This window comes from Mesoplodon bidens, assembly GCF_964165515.1.
Source record: "Mesoplodon bidens genome assembly, chromosome: 11".
Classification (NCBI taxonomy): domain Eukaryota; kingdom Metazoa; phylum Chordata; class Mammalia; order Artiodactyla; family Ziphiidae; genus Mesoplodon; species Mesoplodon bidens.
In genome coordinates this window covers 10,955,884-10,971,649 of record NC_138167.1, presented here as the reverse complement: position 1 = coordinate 10,971,649, position 15,766 = coordinate 10,955,884, and the positions used below count along the sequence as shown (strand labels likewise).

Genomic DNA, 15,766 nt, shown 5'->3' with positions numbered 1-15,766 from the left:
TTGTACCATTTTCTAGATTCCACATATATGCATTAATGATACGATACTTGTTTTTCTCTGACTTACTTCACTCTGTACGACAGACTCTAGGTCCATCACATCTCTACAAATGACCCAATTTCATTCATTTTGACGGCTGAGTAATATTCCATTGTATATATGTACCACATCTTCTTTATCCATTCATCTGTCGATGGACACTTAGGTTGCTTCCACATCCTTGCTATTGTAAATAGTGCTGCAATGAACATTGGGGTACATGTGTCTTTTTGAATTATGGTGTTCTCAAGGTATATGCCCAGTAGTGGGATTGCTGGGTCAGATGGTAGTTCTATTTTGTTTTTTAAGGAACCTCCATACTGTTCTGCACAGTGGCTGTATCAATTTACATTCTCACCAACAGTGTAAGAGGGTTCCCTTTTCTCCACACCCTCTCCAGCATTTATTGTTTGTAGATTTTTTATGATGGCCATTCTGACCAGTGTGAAGTGATGCCTCATTGTAGTTTTGATTTGCATTTCTCTAATAATTAGTGATGTTGAGCAACTTTTCATGTGCCTCTTGGCCATCTGTATGTCTTCTTTGGAGAAAAGTCTATTTATGTCTTCCACCCATTTTTTGATTGGGTTGTTTGTTTTTGAAATATGGCGATCTTGAGAGCATACACTCATTTGCAGTTCATGAGAGCTCAATACTTTTTGGTAGGCAAATGGATTTGTCTAGTTTTTCCCCAATACAAGCACGTCTCAGAAATCCTACTTCTATTATGGTCAAATAACAAGCACTAGGTCTTTTTTTGTTTAAAATGTTAGAGCATTTCCATTTTTCAGCCTCTGTTATCTCCTAATCATAAGACTTCAGTAGGAGACAAAGAATAACCCATCTGCTCTGATCTTATTCACATAGGCAAGAAAATGCTATTACTCCTCATTCATTATTCTTATTAACTTCTGGATAAATTATATCAAAAGTATTTAGTGATGGCTTATGATAGGCAAGCCACTGAAGTGTACAGAAATTGATATATGAGTGACAAAAATGCAAAAGTTTTGTTCCTAGGCCTGAACCAGATTATTTAGTGATAGTGTATACATCTACCTGGAACTCGCACTGTAGGAACTAGAAATAGAATTACTAAGAGTGGGAATTAGTTGAGGGTTATTTCAATTATGCTTTAAGATGAAATACAATGTTTAGAAACATCCTCAAATATAATACCATATTTGATTTTTTTGAACTATGTATTCTCTTCAATAACTGCCATTTCAAGCAGGGTTTCTTTGACTATTTATTTTTATTTGAATAAAGCAAAACTTGAGGTAAATGGTTTGCCAGGTGACTATTCTTCAAACTCATGTCCCAACAGACTACATGTCTGGCATCCAAGGTCTTAGGAAGTACTATAAAAGCTCGCAGGATTTGAATCGGTTTTCTGACAGAAATGAGCACTACTGTTGCACTCCTACTAGTCCTTGGCTTTCTTAAACACAGAAAACTTGGTTTCCATCATTTTTATGGCTTTTTGGAGGATCTCTAAGATTGGTCCCATGGTTTTGACAATTTACTCCATCTGATCTGCAGCTGACTCGATGGTATCCTTGGCATTCTCAGTGTTTAGTGCATCCTGCAACTTTTTCAAGGTGTCTATTGTAGTGGCTTTGGATGGGCCAGGACTTGGGCTTTTCTCAGATGTGGTATCATCTGATTGCTCTTTGGTGTCTTTTCTATAGACATCACTTAACTGAAGATTCATGATGGGATATTTCATCAAGAGAGAAAGAGAAGATTCCAAACTCTTCGGGATCTTACCATTATTCATCACAGAGGCAATGACTGGTGTATGGACATTTTTGAACATTTCTTTGGCCTACTGTGGCAACTCCTTTACACTGCTACTCTTCTCAAGCATAGAGCACATAGTTGTTGCAATCCTGGAACATAAAAGTTCACTTTGCATTCTGTCCTGCTTTGCCACCGCTGCAGATTACATCTCCTTAAAAGTTTTGAGCATCTGTTCAAAGACATCCTTAACATTACCATCTTCTTTCACAGCCATCAAGAAGATCTGAGTGTTCATACTGCTGTTAAACAATTCGGTGAGTGCATTTGTGAAGGAAGCAAGATCGTGCATGTGAAAGAAGAACATTTTGGCAGCTTGAACGAGCCTTTCTTTATCCTTTTCTGACCCTGAAGACATTTCTTCAGCAGAAATGTTTCAGCACTGTAAAACAAGTAGTCATCCAAATGAAAACTAAAAGTATATTTGTCAACCATAAAGAGACTGAAAGTATAATCTGAACATGAGAATAACTCTTATCAAAGGTTGGAAAGTTATACAAGCTTCAAAACAGAAATGATCTTGTGCTTTAATAAAAAATAATTAAAACAGAGTAGAATCGGGGGGTTTCATTAAATTTAAACCACATATCAAATATTGCATGCTAGATCCTGAATTGGATATGCTGACATATGGAATGACAGTATTCGCAGGTATTACCCTCAATACCCATCCAATCTAGTGAAAAAGATTGGATAAAACATTAAAAATTACATAGAGGGGCTCTGGTTTCAGTTAAGATAGAGCAAGCACACTCCATCCAATCTTTCCTACTGATGACAACTAAAAATCACAGACAGAATATATAAACTATCAAGTAACTCTGAAAGGTGGATAACAGCATACTGAGGAGGTAGAGAATGCAATATTCCAAAGAAGATCAAGGCCATCTAATACAAACTCCCACTGTCTGTCCTGTCCTTTCTGTACTTTCATTACAACTCGTCTTCTTCTGCAGTAGAGAAAAATGTTAATGTCTCTAACCAATGTTCACAGTCCTCTTTTGGTATTTCCTCTAGAATTCTGCTCTATCAATCATCTTCCCTTTTCTCTTGTGCTGTGAACTGAAGTCCTCCCAAAATTCATGTGTTGACACCCTGATTTCCAGCATGACTGTAATTGGAGACAGGTTCTGTAGGAGGTAATTAAGGTTAATGAAATAATAAGGGCAGGGCCCTGGTACGATAGGATTAGTGCCCTTATAAGAGGAGACACCAGAGAGCTCCCTCCCTCACTCTCTCCACCTTGTGAGGATACAGCAAGAAGGTGATTGCCTGCAAATCAGGAAGAGAGCCCTCACCAAAAACTGAATTGGCTGGTACTTTGATCTTATTTTTCCCAGACTCCAGAGCTGTGAGAAAATAAAACTTCTGTTGTCCAAGCCCCCAGTCTATGGTATTTTGTTATGGCAGCCCAAGCTGACTAATACATCTTGCATCCTCCATCATTCCCTCTTTAATTTTCCTTCTTCTTTAACTATGTACGTACTCAGTTCCCTACTCAGCTGGTTAGGATTCCAGGCTTTCACTGCTGTGGCCTGTGTTCAATCCCTGGTCAGGGAATTGAGATCCTGCAAGCCACATGGCGCAGCAAAAAAAACAAAAACAAAAACGAAAAAACTGCCCTATTCAGTTTTAAAAAAAAGCTTGACTCTGATTTCTCTTCAAGTAATGATTCCATCTCACTCCTTCCTTTAATTCTCAAATTTCTCAAGAGAGAGATTCTTTACATCATTGTAATTTATTCTATCCCTCACTATTTTCCTGGAGGGCATCAATAACTTCTAATTATCAAATATCTTGGCCTATTTCCAGGCCTTAACCATCTTGAGTTCTCTGCATTATTAAAATTGCTGAATACTTCTTCCTACTTCAAGATTTTTTCCTCTTGAGGGCTCCATGATGCTGTATAACTCTGGTCCTTCTATATCCTCTCTAAGCATTTATTTATTTTATAGGTTTCTCTTCCTTATAACACCAATGCCTTTCCAGTCTCCTAAGCGCCGCAGGCCTGTGTTTTTGTCCCTATTATATTGTACACTTTCTCCCTTCAAGATCTCATAACTACAAATGCCATCTGTATGCAGATGACTCCTAAACTTCATGGCGTAGGTTCAGCAATTCTCCCGATCTCCAGATCTACATTTCCAACTACCTACTGGTCATCTCCACATAGTGACTGCACCAGTATATGCCATACAATTATCCAAAACTGCTCTCATCTCCTCAGAAAACACTTTCTCCTCTTAATCCTTGCCTCATTATTGAGGCTCAAATCCCTTTTCCTTTTCTCTTCCCCATATTAAATCAGTCCCTAAAATTTGTTAACTCCCTTTGAACTTATTTCAATCCATCCCCTCCCTTCCATTCCCATAACTACTACTCCAGGTAACTCTCATCTAGACAACTTTAATGGTCTCACATTTTATCCCAATATTTTTGTCAAGGGGTCACAAACTGGCAATCCACAGGCAAAATCTAACCAGCAGATATGCTTTGTTTGACCTACCACAGTGTATTTTCAAAATTTTTATCAGTTGCAAATTTAAAAATTGAAACATAGAAATCTGGATTTCTACTGATTACTGAAAAAATGAAATTAACTGGCAACATTAAGTCCTTTTTCTGAGCTGGAGAAATTTCCTAGATCTGAGGTTGTCCCCTTTAGACTAGACATTCACCCTCTATACCCTATTGTCTTACACTAAGTGTTTCAATTACTTACATATCTTGTCCAGTTACTATAAGCATTGGAGTTGGTAACCCATGTTTTATTGTCCATACCCACTTATCCAGTTTGTATAAACTGACTTTCCTGAAATCCAAACCTCCTAATATTATCCCATAACAAAAAACCTTCAATGGTTCAGTATTGCCTAGAGAATAAAATAAAATTTCCTAGCATGGCATCTAAGGTCATCAACAAACTGCTCTCAATTTTCCACTACTTGCCTTCCCTTCACTGCTCCCACATATACTCTGTGCCACCAGCATAGTGGATTAATTTTGTTCCCTGAATATGCTCCACAGTTTTCCTTTCACCTGCATCATCTCCTTCATACCCCACCTCCTTACACATCTATTGAAATCCTACTCATCCATCCATCCATACTTTGGCTACACTGGCCACAATACTTTTTTCCCTTTTTTCCCATGTTCCTACATGGTGGGTCCCTAGGCTATGTCAAATGCAAAATGACCCAGAGGGACAAAAGTAAACTGATACCCCACTTGGTCCTTCTTTAGAACTATAGGGCAGCACCTTTAGATTTTACAATACAAGTCTCCTAGCTGGCATCTTGGTTCCAAATCCTCTATCCACTCAATAACAACAGGAATTTTTGTTGTTAACATAAGAATAGCTATCATTTAGTAAGTTTTTGCCATAAAACAGGCACTGTGCCAAGTGTTTTACATTTATTATCTCATAGTCCTTTTATGCCAATCCCTAAATGACAAACTAGTACTCACATGACATCTATGAAAAAAAGTAGAGAGATTAAATTACTTTCCCAGGGTTACATGGCTCGTAAGTGGTACTCCGGGTACACAAAATAGGGACTGTACAATTCTAAAGCCCATGGTCTTTCCAGTAAGTTATACTGAGGCTGCGTGATTTTCTTGCTTCTGATGTGTCTTTGCTGTAGAGGAATCAGTGGGGATTAGGACAGAATCTAGAGAAAGAAGCATGGGAGACTCTGATCTAAGCTTTAAGGGAAAGGAGTCAAGTTGATCTTTAAGGTTTTTATATTGTCAAGACAATTAACCAAGATAACAAGAGAGATAGTGATAAAGAGCAGAACTTCCAGCCAGGAAAGAAAAGTACACACAAAAAAACTAAGTTTGGCTGAAAATATCTGCATCTATATCTCTTGAGAACTTAGATCAATCAGCAACAGGTACAAAATGCAACAGAAGCTAAAGGAAGTTTAATATTTGGAAAAGTTGACATGATGGGAACCCAAAATCTGAGAGCTTCAATCAAAGAGGCATCTTGTCTACTGAATTGAATTAGCTCAGTTGGATAGCACTTTTCAACAACAAAAAAGTCCATTAAAGAACAAAAATTTTGATGTTTTACCATTGCACTAATTACTTATAATTATTATTATAATTATTATAATTATTACTTATAATTAATATCACTTAATATATACCAATTTTATATTAATATAGAAAATAAAAGAATTCTGAGAACTAAACCATGCAGAAACAGTCGATGAACCAGACAGGCAGAGGGACCCAGCAGAGACTAGCAAAGCCTGTAAGTCATCACATTCCATTAGAAACATCCAGTTGAAACCAGATGAAAAAGCACTGCAACAATACTCTCCAACAACTGCTGGGACCACTGAACTCAGAAACACAACAAGGTAAGCAATATGGGTATTTCTATCAGTATTGATATAATACTCTGTTTCTCCATATTAAAGGGTGTTTGCAGTAACAGGTCAGACTTGAATCCTAGTCATAACTATAATAAAGCAACAAAACAACTTTTTAAAAGCAGATCCCATGACATGTTCCTGGTGATCATTTATGTCTCTGAAGACACCAAGAAAGAAGAAAATTAACAGCTTATATAATTAAGTCAGAGGGGATGATAAAGTAGTAAAGACATCAATTTTAGAAAAGAATAAGGATGAAATGACCCTTATGTGAATGTGTGTTGTTTACATGGAATGTAACATTTCCTTTTATGTCTTTAACATTAATTTAAGCATTCAGTATCTGAGAAAATATGAATGTGTGATCTAATTCTAGTTAATGTATAGTGCTTATGCTCCTTCATAAGCTATATTACATTTAAATATCACTGGGCCTTTGCTGTGTGTCTCCAAATAGACTGTTATCTTCTTGAGAGCAAGGAACATTGTCTACTCAAGGCATATGGCAGAGGTTTCTCAAGTGAACATTTGATAAATGCTGGTGAATGACCTCGATATTCTGTTTTCTGGTCAGAAATATTCTTTTAAAAACTTTATATCAGAGTGTCATCACACCATGATCAACCTTGTTTTTTTTTAATGAAAGGCCATGGTTTTGATTTAAATTAAAGAAGGAAGCTCAGAACTAGTTAGTAGCTGTTATTTTCTCCTGAAAAGCTTCTGACTTTGCCCATACCCTATACCCACACTTCCAGATAAGTGAACCTTGCAGGACAGCTGGACCCTATATGGGTAGCGAGGACAAGAGACACATTGGAGAAAGATAAAACCTCAGAGAGCACTAATGACCAAACATCAGAAGCTTGGACAGGGTCATGGTTTTTTTCTTTCTTTCTTTCTTCCTTTCTTTCTTCCTTTCTTTCTTTCTTTCTTTCTTTCTTTCTTTCTTTCTTTCTTTCTTTCTTTCTGTTTTTAATTGTTATTATAGGAAAAGTTCAAACATACACAGAAGTAAAGACAATAATATAATAGACTCCCACACCCCCATAACCCAGCTTCAAAAAGTATCAAAACAAGTTTGATCTTATTACCTCTATGAAGCTACTCCAATCTGCCTTCTAGATTATTTGGAAGCAAACCTCAGTATCATTTCATCATTAACTTTTTCAGGATGGATTTCCACAAAGGTAAGAAGCCTTCAATTTGACCTTATGCTCCTCAAACCAGTAATATTTAACAGAATTGTCTTTGACTTTGAAACACACCCAGTGTCCTGCTGTAAAACTTTATTTTTGATGTCAGTGTAAAAGTTTTTGGAATGCATTTGCAATACATATCAAAAGTAATATAAATTTTTATTCCTATTGATTACATAAATCGTATATTTATATAATCTGAATTTCCTCTGGAAATTTATCCTGAGGAAATAATCCAGATAATTGAAGAGGGAAAAAAGAACTATGTGTATTAAAATACTTATATTAAGACAGTGAAACAATTAAGAATTTGTTAAATTATGATAAAGATATATGAAATACTTTATAAAATATAAATATATTTTATATAACCAATAAAATAATTATAAAACTAGAAATAAGGGAAGTGTTTAAGTAAATTAATATAAGATGAAATTTTATTTCTTATTATTACAACTTGGTAAAAATACTTATGCATTTAAATAAACCTTGGAAAGGAATAATAAAAGAAAAACAGGATGGTAGGTTTATAGGTGTTTTTCCTCCTACATATTAAAGTGTTTTTATATCATTGCTATAAACTTTTTATTTTAAAATACTTTGTTTTATCAAATCTTTTAATTTCATCATGTTATAATTCTACCGTCTATCAATGCACAATCACCTGTCACTTCCTCCATGAATCTTCCTCTAATGACCTCCATATTAAAGTTTCTCTTTAAATTCCTATAACACTTGACAGTCAACGCAGTACTGTTATTCACAAAAGTATCCTGAGAAGTTTTTACTTACATATGTGATAATCAATACATTTTTATTTTGCAAGGTGGTTCCTTTCCTGAAAAACTAAAAGAACTGTATAGTATCACTAAATAGACTTTAACTTTTAGATACAGTCGTCAGTATATTTCTCCCATTTCTTATATGCTCTTTAATCATGAGTGTTTACTTCTTATTTCAACAAAATTGATGAGTTAGGTCCAATAAGAATCCATCTGAAGTTAGTCTTTGTTTTCATTCCAAGTTCCTAAGATAAGCAGATCAAGTATCAGTGCTTCCAGATTTGTTTACTTCCTTTTTTTAAATAAAATAACAAGCCAAAATACGTGTGATTTCAGAACTTTATTTGAGCAAAAGAACTCTCTCATCACACAAACTTTTCCCACCCACAGCTCAGATAGAGCAGCAAAGAAAGCATAGCTGCTTCAGCAAAGGCTGGGGTGAAACTGGCGTGCCAGAGACCAAGCGCTCCACCTGCTGGCTAGCAATTCCCCATCAGGCTGCCCCAGGGCGCTTTAGAACTTATTTCATGAACCACTACAATAAAATGCTCAAATAGCCGCACAAATTCGGCTGTACAGAAGTGGATGGTAACTGCCCATCACTGACAGGGAGCACTGTCATGTTATAACAAATAGTGTAAAAGTTCAGATCTGCCGTACAAAAGATGCAGGTGATCAGAGCTGGATTAAGTACACCACTTAGCTACCTGCTGATGCCCATCTTAAAAGTCATTTTTAAAAATGACTTTAAAATGATTTTAAAAGATTGAACTTTAAAGTCAATATTTAGAAGATCAGCCCTGAAAATGCAATAAGATAGAGGAGACTGTATGGCCCAGAACTCCTCTCAGGTACAGTACTATATATCACTGGTAAGACATCACTTGGGGCACGCCTAAGTAACAACTGTGATCTTTAAGAAGGGTGACTCCAACTAATTGCAGACCTTTTTTGTTTTGCTGAGACAAGTAAGCAATTCAAGCATCAGGACTAAATTGTCATGGGCGATAGTTGAAATGCTGCACATTGCCAACTAAGATTTTTCAAGTGGTGTATAACCTCTCCTCTAAGTATCAAGCACATATTTAAGAGTGTCAGTTGGAAAGGTTACAAATTGTTAACCCTCCCTAGATGACGGACTGTCTCCACATGGCCCCAGTGTAAATATTATTAAAGTATGAGTTCTTTTGTTTTGTTTTTCGTTTTCTTAATTTTTATTGGAGTCTAGTTGATTTACAATGTTGTGTTAGTTTCTGCTGTACAGCAAAGTGAATCGGTTATATGTATACATATATCCAGTCTTTTTTAGATTCTTTATCCATATAGGTTATTACAGAGTATTGAGTAGAGTTCGCTGTACTATACAGTAGATGTTTATTAGTTATCTATTTTATATACAGTAGTGTATATATGTCCATCCCAATCTCCCACTTTATCCCTTCCCCCACCCCCGCTTTCCCCTGGTAACCATAAGATTGTTTTCTACATCTGTGGCTTTACTTCTCTTTTGTAAATAAGTTCATTTGTACCATTTTTTTAGATTCCACATATAAGTGATATCATACGATATTTGTCTTTCTCTGTCTTACTTCAAAGTGTGAGTTCTTTAAAATTTGAATTTGCACAAGGCAAGCACCACCTCTATCTATAATTTTGTATGACGTAGTGCTTTCAACTTGATGTTGTAGTTTTAAATCTGTCTTAACTTCCTAACTAGATTAGAAATTTCACGAAAGCAGGGACCATGTCTCTTTCATTTCTGTATGCTCTACAGAGCCTAGCATACTACCTTATAATAAATAGTAAAGTACTACTCTCCATTAGGTAAATTGCTACTGAATTATTAAATTACTTCCTCCATCGGGCTCTTCAAATTTCACTTGTCCTAAACATAATTAATTGGTTTCACCTTCAAACCCCACCTCTCCTCCACCTAATTCTCTAGCATTTATCTCACAGTTGGGATGGAAGTAATTTTAAACTGTATTCAGTGCTGGGGCAGGTATGGTGGCAGGGCTGCTGAAGATCTCTTTGCATAAGGAACCCTCAGTCCCCTTCCCCAAGGAAGAAAAAAAAGAAGGTAAGCCTGACTCAGAAAAATAAGCCTTTTTTCATTAGATGTGAAAAATAATTCTGAGCACATCATGATATCTCTTACTCAGACTTGTTATTGGCACAAAATTATGGATATCTGCAACCTAGGAAGAAGGGTATAAAAGAGCATGTGCAAGGGCTTGAATATGTAAAGGGAAGAAAATACTACTTTTGTAGTTGAAAAAGTACTGTATCTGATTTCTGGTAAGACTGAAACTTTTCATCAATTAATTACTACTATTTCTTCTTTTACTGTCTTTTCAGAGTTGTTTGCATGTTTACCTATTAGATTATGATTGTTTTCTATATTAATAACAAGACTACTTAGAAACCAATACTTTTTAATATTTCCTGCATTTTAACCAGTTTGCTTTCAGTCCTTCTTACGTGGTCATCTTTGTTAGTCAAATTTTTGTGTGACTTTTTCCCATTGGTTTTAAGCTTATAAAGTCCTCCATATACATTTGAAAATTATCTGTTTTCTTCTAGCTATTTTATCATTTGATCTTTTTTACATATGTTACACTGATATTTTTAAATTAATGTTTAATCCCCCACAAGCTAGCCCATTATCCCAGGATCATTTATGGAATACTAATTTCTATTGATTTGAGATTCTACATTTATTATATGTTAAGTCAAATGTATAGAAGGGTCTTCTTTGGGGACTATTTTGTTCCATGATTCCACCTACTCTTGCACCTATATGATACTTGTTAATATTGTGTTTTTATACTGTTTTAATGTTTGAGGAGGAAAAAGTCCCAACATTACTTATCCTGAAAAAAGTAAGTAGTCTCACCTATTTAGTCTTTCAGATGTATTTTATGATTAATTTGTCAAGTTGTGTTAAAACAATGAATTAATTGGGAAGGAACTGACCACTTGGAAGCATTCAACCTCCCATCAAGGAGGAAGGTTCATCTCTCCATGTGTTTATCCTGAGGTAAACAGAACCACACACCTTTTCTAAAAGCTATGCCTTCAGATAATGGCATATGACAGCTTTTAGAGAAATTTCCCACTTTTTCAGGGTAAGAAAGACTCCTCTCACCTAAATATCTGAATGGGGATGTAGTTGGTGATCTTCTAAATTCAAAGTCAGAAACTGGAGTTTTCATTTCATGATAAGATCTGAAAACTAGGAACCAAAAAAGAAAACAGTTTAACGTAAAATTTCTAGGAGAAAAAAGCGAAAATCAAAGTCCCAATTTGTGGTTATCGAATTGCAGTTTGCAACCCAATGGTGAGTTTGTGGAATATTTAATAGTCCTTTAACAAACAATTTCTTTAAATGGAATTGAGATAAATTCTAATTTGTGGACATTTGTATCTGTCACGTGTGTGTGTGTTTGTGTGTGTGTATGTGTGTGTGTACTGTATCTAAATCAAAGATAAAAATGAATTTCTAACCATGATACAATTTATTCCACCAGGGGTACTAGTGCATTTTCCTAAAATTAAGAGCAAAAATTATTATGTTCCTAATCCATTTTCAAAAATTTTCCCCTTTCCATTTCCAAACTGTATCTTTATAACTTGGAGGATAGGTTATGTTCATGTTTACTTTCTTGAGAGAAAACATGTTCATTCCTTCTCCCCGTGCTTCTGAGGTTCCCAATATCTAGGCTAAGAACAATGGTCCTAGAAAGATAGGGCCCAGATTAATTAGGATGTTGTTTACACAAAGAGAGGATAAGCCAGATCCCACACAGGTATAAAGGACCCCATTTTCTCCTTCTTTTCTCCAAAGAATTCAAATGAAATATCCAAGTGTCAGGCACATAGTAAGCCTATTCCAGGTGTGCATACTGAGGAACATTGTTCTCACTAGCTTCAAACTCTCACCCAAATTCACTCAGAAGGGTGTTGCTTATTCCTTCTTTCTCTGAGCCCAAAGTACAGACACAAGCAGGCTACAAACACCAGACTTATTTTATTCATTCTGTGATGTACTCTCGCTACTTATTCCCTAATACCTTTGTGAAATGACATTATCTTCTTTCTGAGGCTAACTCTAGTGTATCTGAATAATGGTCAAGTGTAATATAGACAATTCTAAATAATTTAATTTATAAGCTTTGCCAATGGAGAACCAGAGAGATAGTCAGAACAGCCCTGTCCCTTCCATGATGCCCACTGTCTCTCCAAGTGAGATTTTAATCTAAGGAATCTTGAAAATAAACTGTTATCACGAGGATTTTTTGGTAAACATTCTAATGTTATATGTGTTGCCTTTGGATGCCTCTTAGGTTTGGAGAGCAAATAATTGACCTGTAAAGACATAAAGAGTGTTTTGAATATTGTAAATTAAGATAACAGAGTATACAAACAAAATTAGCAATTATTGCCCTGTAAACTCAGAGATTTTAATATTCCTCTGACCCTACTAATTGAATTCCAAATATTAGAAAAATCAACCTGGTTGGTCTATTCAATGTGGTGACTAGAGGTTGAGGAAATTAAGGAGCACTGGTAATCAAGAGCTAACCATTTCAAATATGTTATTAAATATTACTTGGAAATAATCACATTTATTAAAAATCAGATGCTAGATAAACACAAATCTTTCCTATCTAGGATCTCCCCCCCTCCACAAGATCTTATGCCATAATTAATGCATCAACAAGTTGTATTATGTCACCCATATTTTCATACACTGACTCCAAGTTTCAAAAAATTGTTTTGAAGAACTTGTTGAGTTTTCTGAGAAATTCCTTAGATAGCATACTAATTTGCTGTTCATAAAGTAAAAGATTTCCTGGTCAAATCTATACATCCAGCAGATATTTTTCAAGATTTCTAGTAAAGATTTACTATTGTATTTTTCAGAGATCATATTTGAAATATGGCTCAAAGTGACTTCCTCTACCCAGAGAACCCAAAAAGGCGACAAGAAGTAAATCGTCTTCACCAAGAGCTCCTTGACTGCTTATCTGACAGCTTCCATGCCACCAATAAGCTGATTGGGGTTTTAAATACACACTTAGGGTGCAGGCTGGCCTCCATTGAAATGAAAAGAGATGCGACCATCAAAGAAAACTGTGATATCATCATCCAAGCCATGATGAAAATCCAAAAAGAATTGCAAAAGGTTGATGAAGCACTAAAAGATAAACTAGAGCCAACCCTTTATAGAAAACTTCAGGATATTAAGGAAAAAGAAACCGAGAAAATTGCAATAGTACAAAAGGTTATTTCAGTCATCCTGGGAGAAGCTACTTCTGCTGCCAGTGCAGTGGCTGTTAAACTCGTGGGCTCAAACATCACAACTGGCATAATTAACAAGTTGGTCACTGTGTTAGCTCAAATTGGTGCTTCTCTCCTTGGTAGCATAGGAGTTGCTGTTCTTGGCCTTGGCATAGATATGATCTTCCGTGCCATCCTGGGAGCAGTGGAGAAAACACAGCTTCAAGAAGCCATCAAAAGTTATGAGAAGCATCTGGTGGAATTCAAGTCAGCCTCAGAAAAATATCATCATGCCATTATTGAGGTCACCAACACAGTGAAACACCAAATGAAATAAACAGTTACTTTATTTGCCACTGGAATATTTTTCTGCTTCTTTCTCAATAATAGTGTTTTGCTTCTTTGATTAGGCTCATTTTCCATAAGCTTCCAAATAGACATAAATACCATAAACAACTCAGAAAGAGGACTCAAAGATGCTAAAACTAGATGACTCTAGAGAGTCTTCTATCAACGATGAATGCCTGGATCAGTTGGTGTTAGACCCTGTGAGTAAAAGATTACATCCTGGTATGTCTTCTCACTGTGCTCTACAGATCAACATTAGGGTGAATGCTATTGTAGAGCAGCAGGTGTAGGGGTTACCTTTTCCTTTTCTAATTCCCAGTCAAAATCCTTCAAATTTGCATTGAATGCACAGACTTTCACTTCTATCACCAGCTCAGACATCATTTAGTTCTAAGGGACATACTTAGTAACTTCTGCCCACATGCAAACACTGAGCCTTCCAATGGAATAGAAATACTACCGTAATTTTGACCATCAGCTTAAATCCAATTTTCTGTAAGTTGGAAGAGACTGAAATATGGTTTGTAACAATTTACATCAACGATGAAAGGAGGCAATCGTTCTGTAAACTTCTACTAATTACACAGTGTAATCTGGATGGAACTTTAAGAGGGAAAAGTTAAAACTATAAAAGATAAAAGTTGTTTCTATAGTTGCAATCAACCCTGACCAACTGTGGTGTGATGATTAAATATCCCTCAAGTGAATGTCTGAACACTTTGGAACATTTTAAAAACAAGCAAACAAGCAAATCCCAGCTTTATAAATAAATTTAGTATGCAGGAGAAGAAACTGCTACTTACTGTTTTAAGAATTGTCATTTAAAGGAAAGTTGTAATTTATTACTTTATGAGTTTTTTAAAAAGCGAAATTTTATTTTCAATACTAGCAGAAAGGAGGAAGCTTCCCTTGCTATATAAAACTTTAGGTGATCCATTTCATTAATTATCTAATTTCAGGAAAATCCCAAGGCTACAGAGGCCTAATGGTTCAGTTGAATTTCTGAAGATGCCAAGTGTTTGTTTTCTAAATACTTCACCAACCAATTACTCCCCACTGAGACTCCTAGGTTCTACTTACAAAATTATTTTAAAAGTCATTCATGCAAGAATGTTCGTTACAGTTGATTCTTGCATCCAAGTACAAGAAATGTCTTTAAATTTTAAAAGCTCAACATATGTTAAAACGTAAAAAGCTACATGATATACTATAGTTTTTCAAATGTAGTCTTTTCTTTACCTTGTCATTGCTTTTATAAGTTAGTTGCAAAATGTCACAATTTAGTTCATCTTCAAAATTAAATTTTATTTTGTATTTATTACCTGATTCATAAACTTATACCTTGTTACTGCTCTTGTGGACTCAGAATTCAGTCTAAAACCAAATCAAGAATTTTCTCAAACAAAGGTTAGTTCAGGTAAGGGATCAATCTTATCGGTTAAGCCCACATTTAAATATTTTCTAAAAATTAATACCTATCTCCGTCAAGATTTTGGAATATTTATAACTGATAGTAAGAATTGGCCTATATCTAACATTTTCCTCTAAGTGATAGTACTGATATTTTTTTAATGTTTAAACTCACCTTTAGGGGGAAAAGATATGGGAGGAGTCTTAAAGAGCAGATAGAAGATAAGGAAAGGACGAAGATTAGAGCTAAGGGAATAATCCCCTTTGTATGGTGACATCATAAAGGGTTTTTGGTGGGTGAAAAGACCAGAAAGCAAAAGAGCCAATATAAACCAACCTCCACACTCGTAAATTTAAAACTGATTGTACAAATATCCCCATATTTCCTCTTCAAAAACACTAACCCTGTAGATTAGCACTCTGGGATTCTAACACGGGCACTGAATTGCTTAGGTCTACAAATATTCTTTATGTAAAAACAACTACTGAACTTCCAGGCGCACGGCACGCTAGCGAAGTGCAT

General features: G+C 35.6%; 2 protein-coding genes across 2 annotated transcripts; one reads left to right on the top strand and one right to left on the bottom strand.

Annotated features, from left to right (window-relative positions):
* Positions 1–1,362: 1,362 nt before the first annotated feature.
* On the bottom strand, positions 1,363–2,197 carry LOC308624911 (uncharacterized protein C12orf60; the record flags this gene model as incomplete). Its single annotated transcript, XM_081248729.1, is given in 4 exon segments — positions 1,363–1,561; positions 1,565–1,867; positions 1,871–1,984; positions 1,988–2,197. Coding segments are annotated over 4 exon segments (723 nt in total). The 3' UTR covers positions 1,363–1,465.
* Positions 2,198–6,185: 3,988 nt separating this feature from the next.
* SMCO3 (single-pass membrane protein with coiled-coil domains 3) lies at positions 6,186–13,831 on the top strand. Its single transcript, XM_081248777.1, has 2 exons — positions 6,186–6,209; positions 13,129–13,831. Exon 2 carries the CDS (start codon positions 13,145–13,147, stop codon positions 13,820–13,822), a length of 678 nt encoding a protein of 225 aa, XP_081104903.1. The 5' UTR covers positions 6,186–6,209; positions 13,129–13,144; the 3' UTR covers positions 13,823–13,831.
* Positions 13,832–15,766: the final 1,935 nt, after the last annotated feature.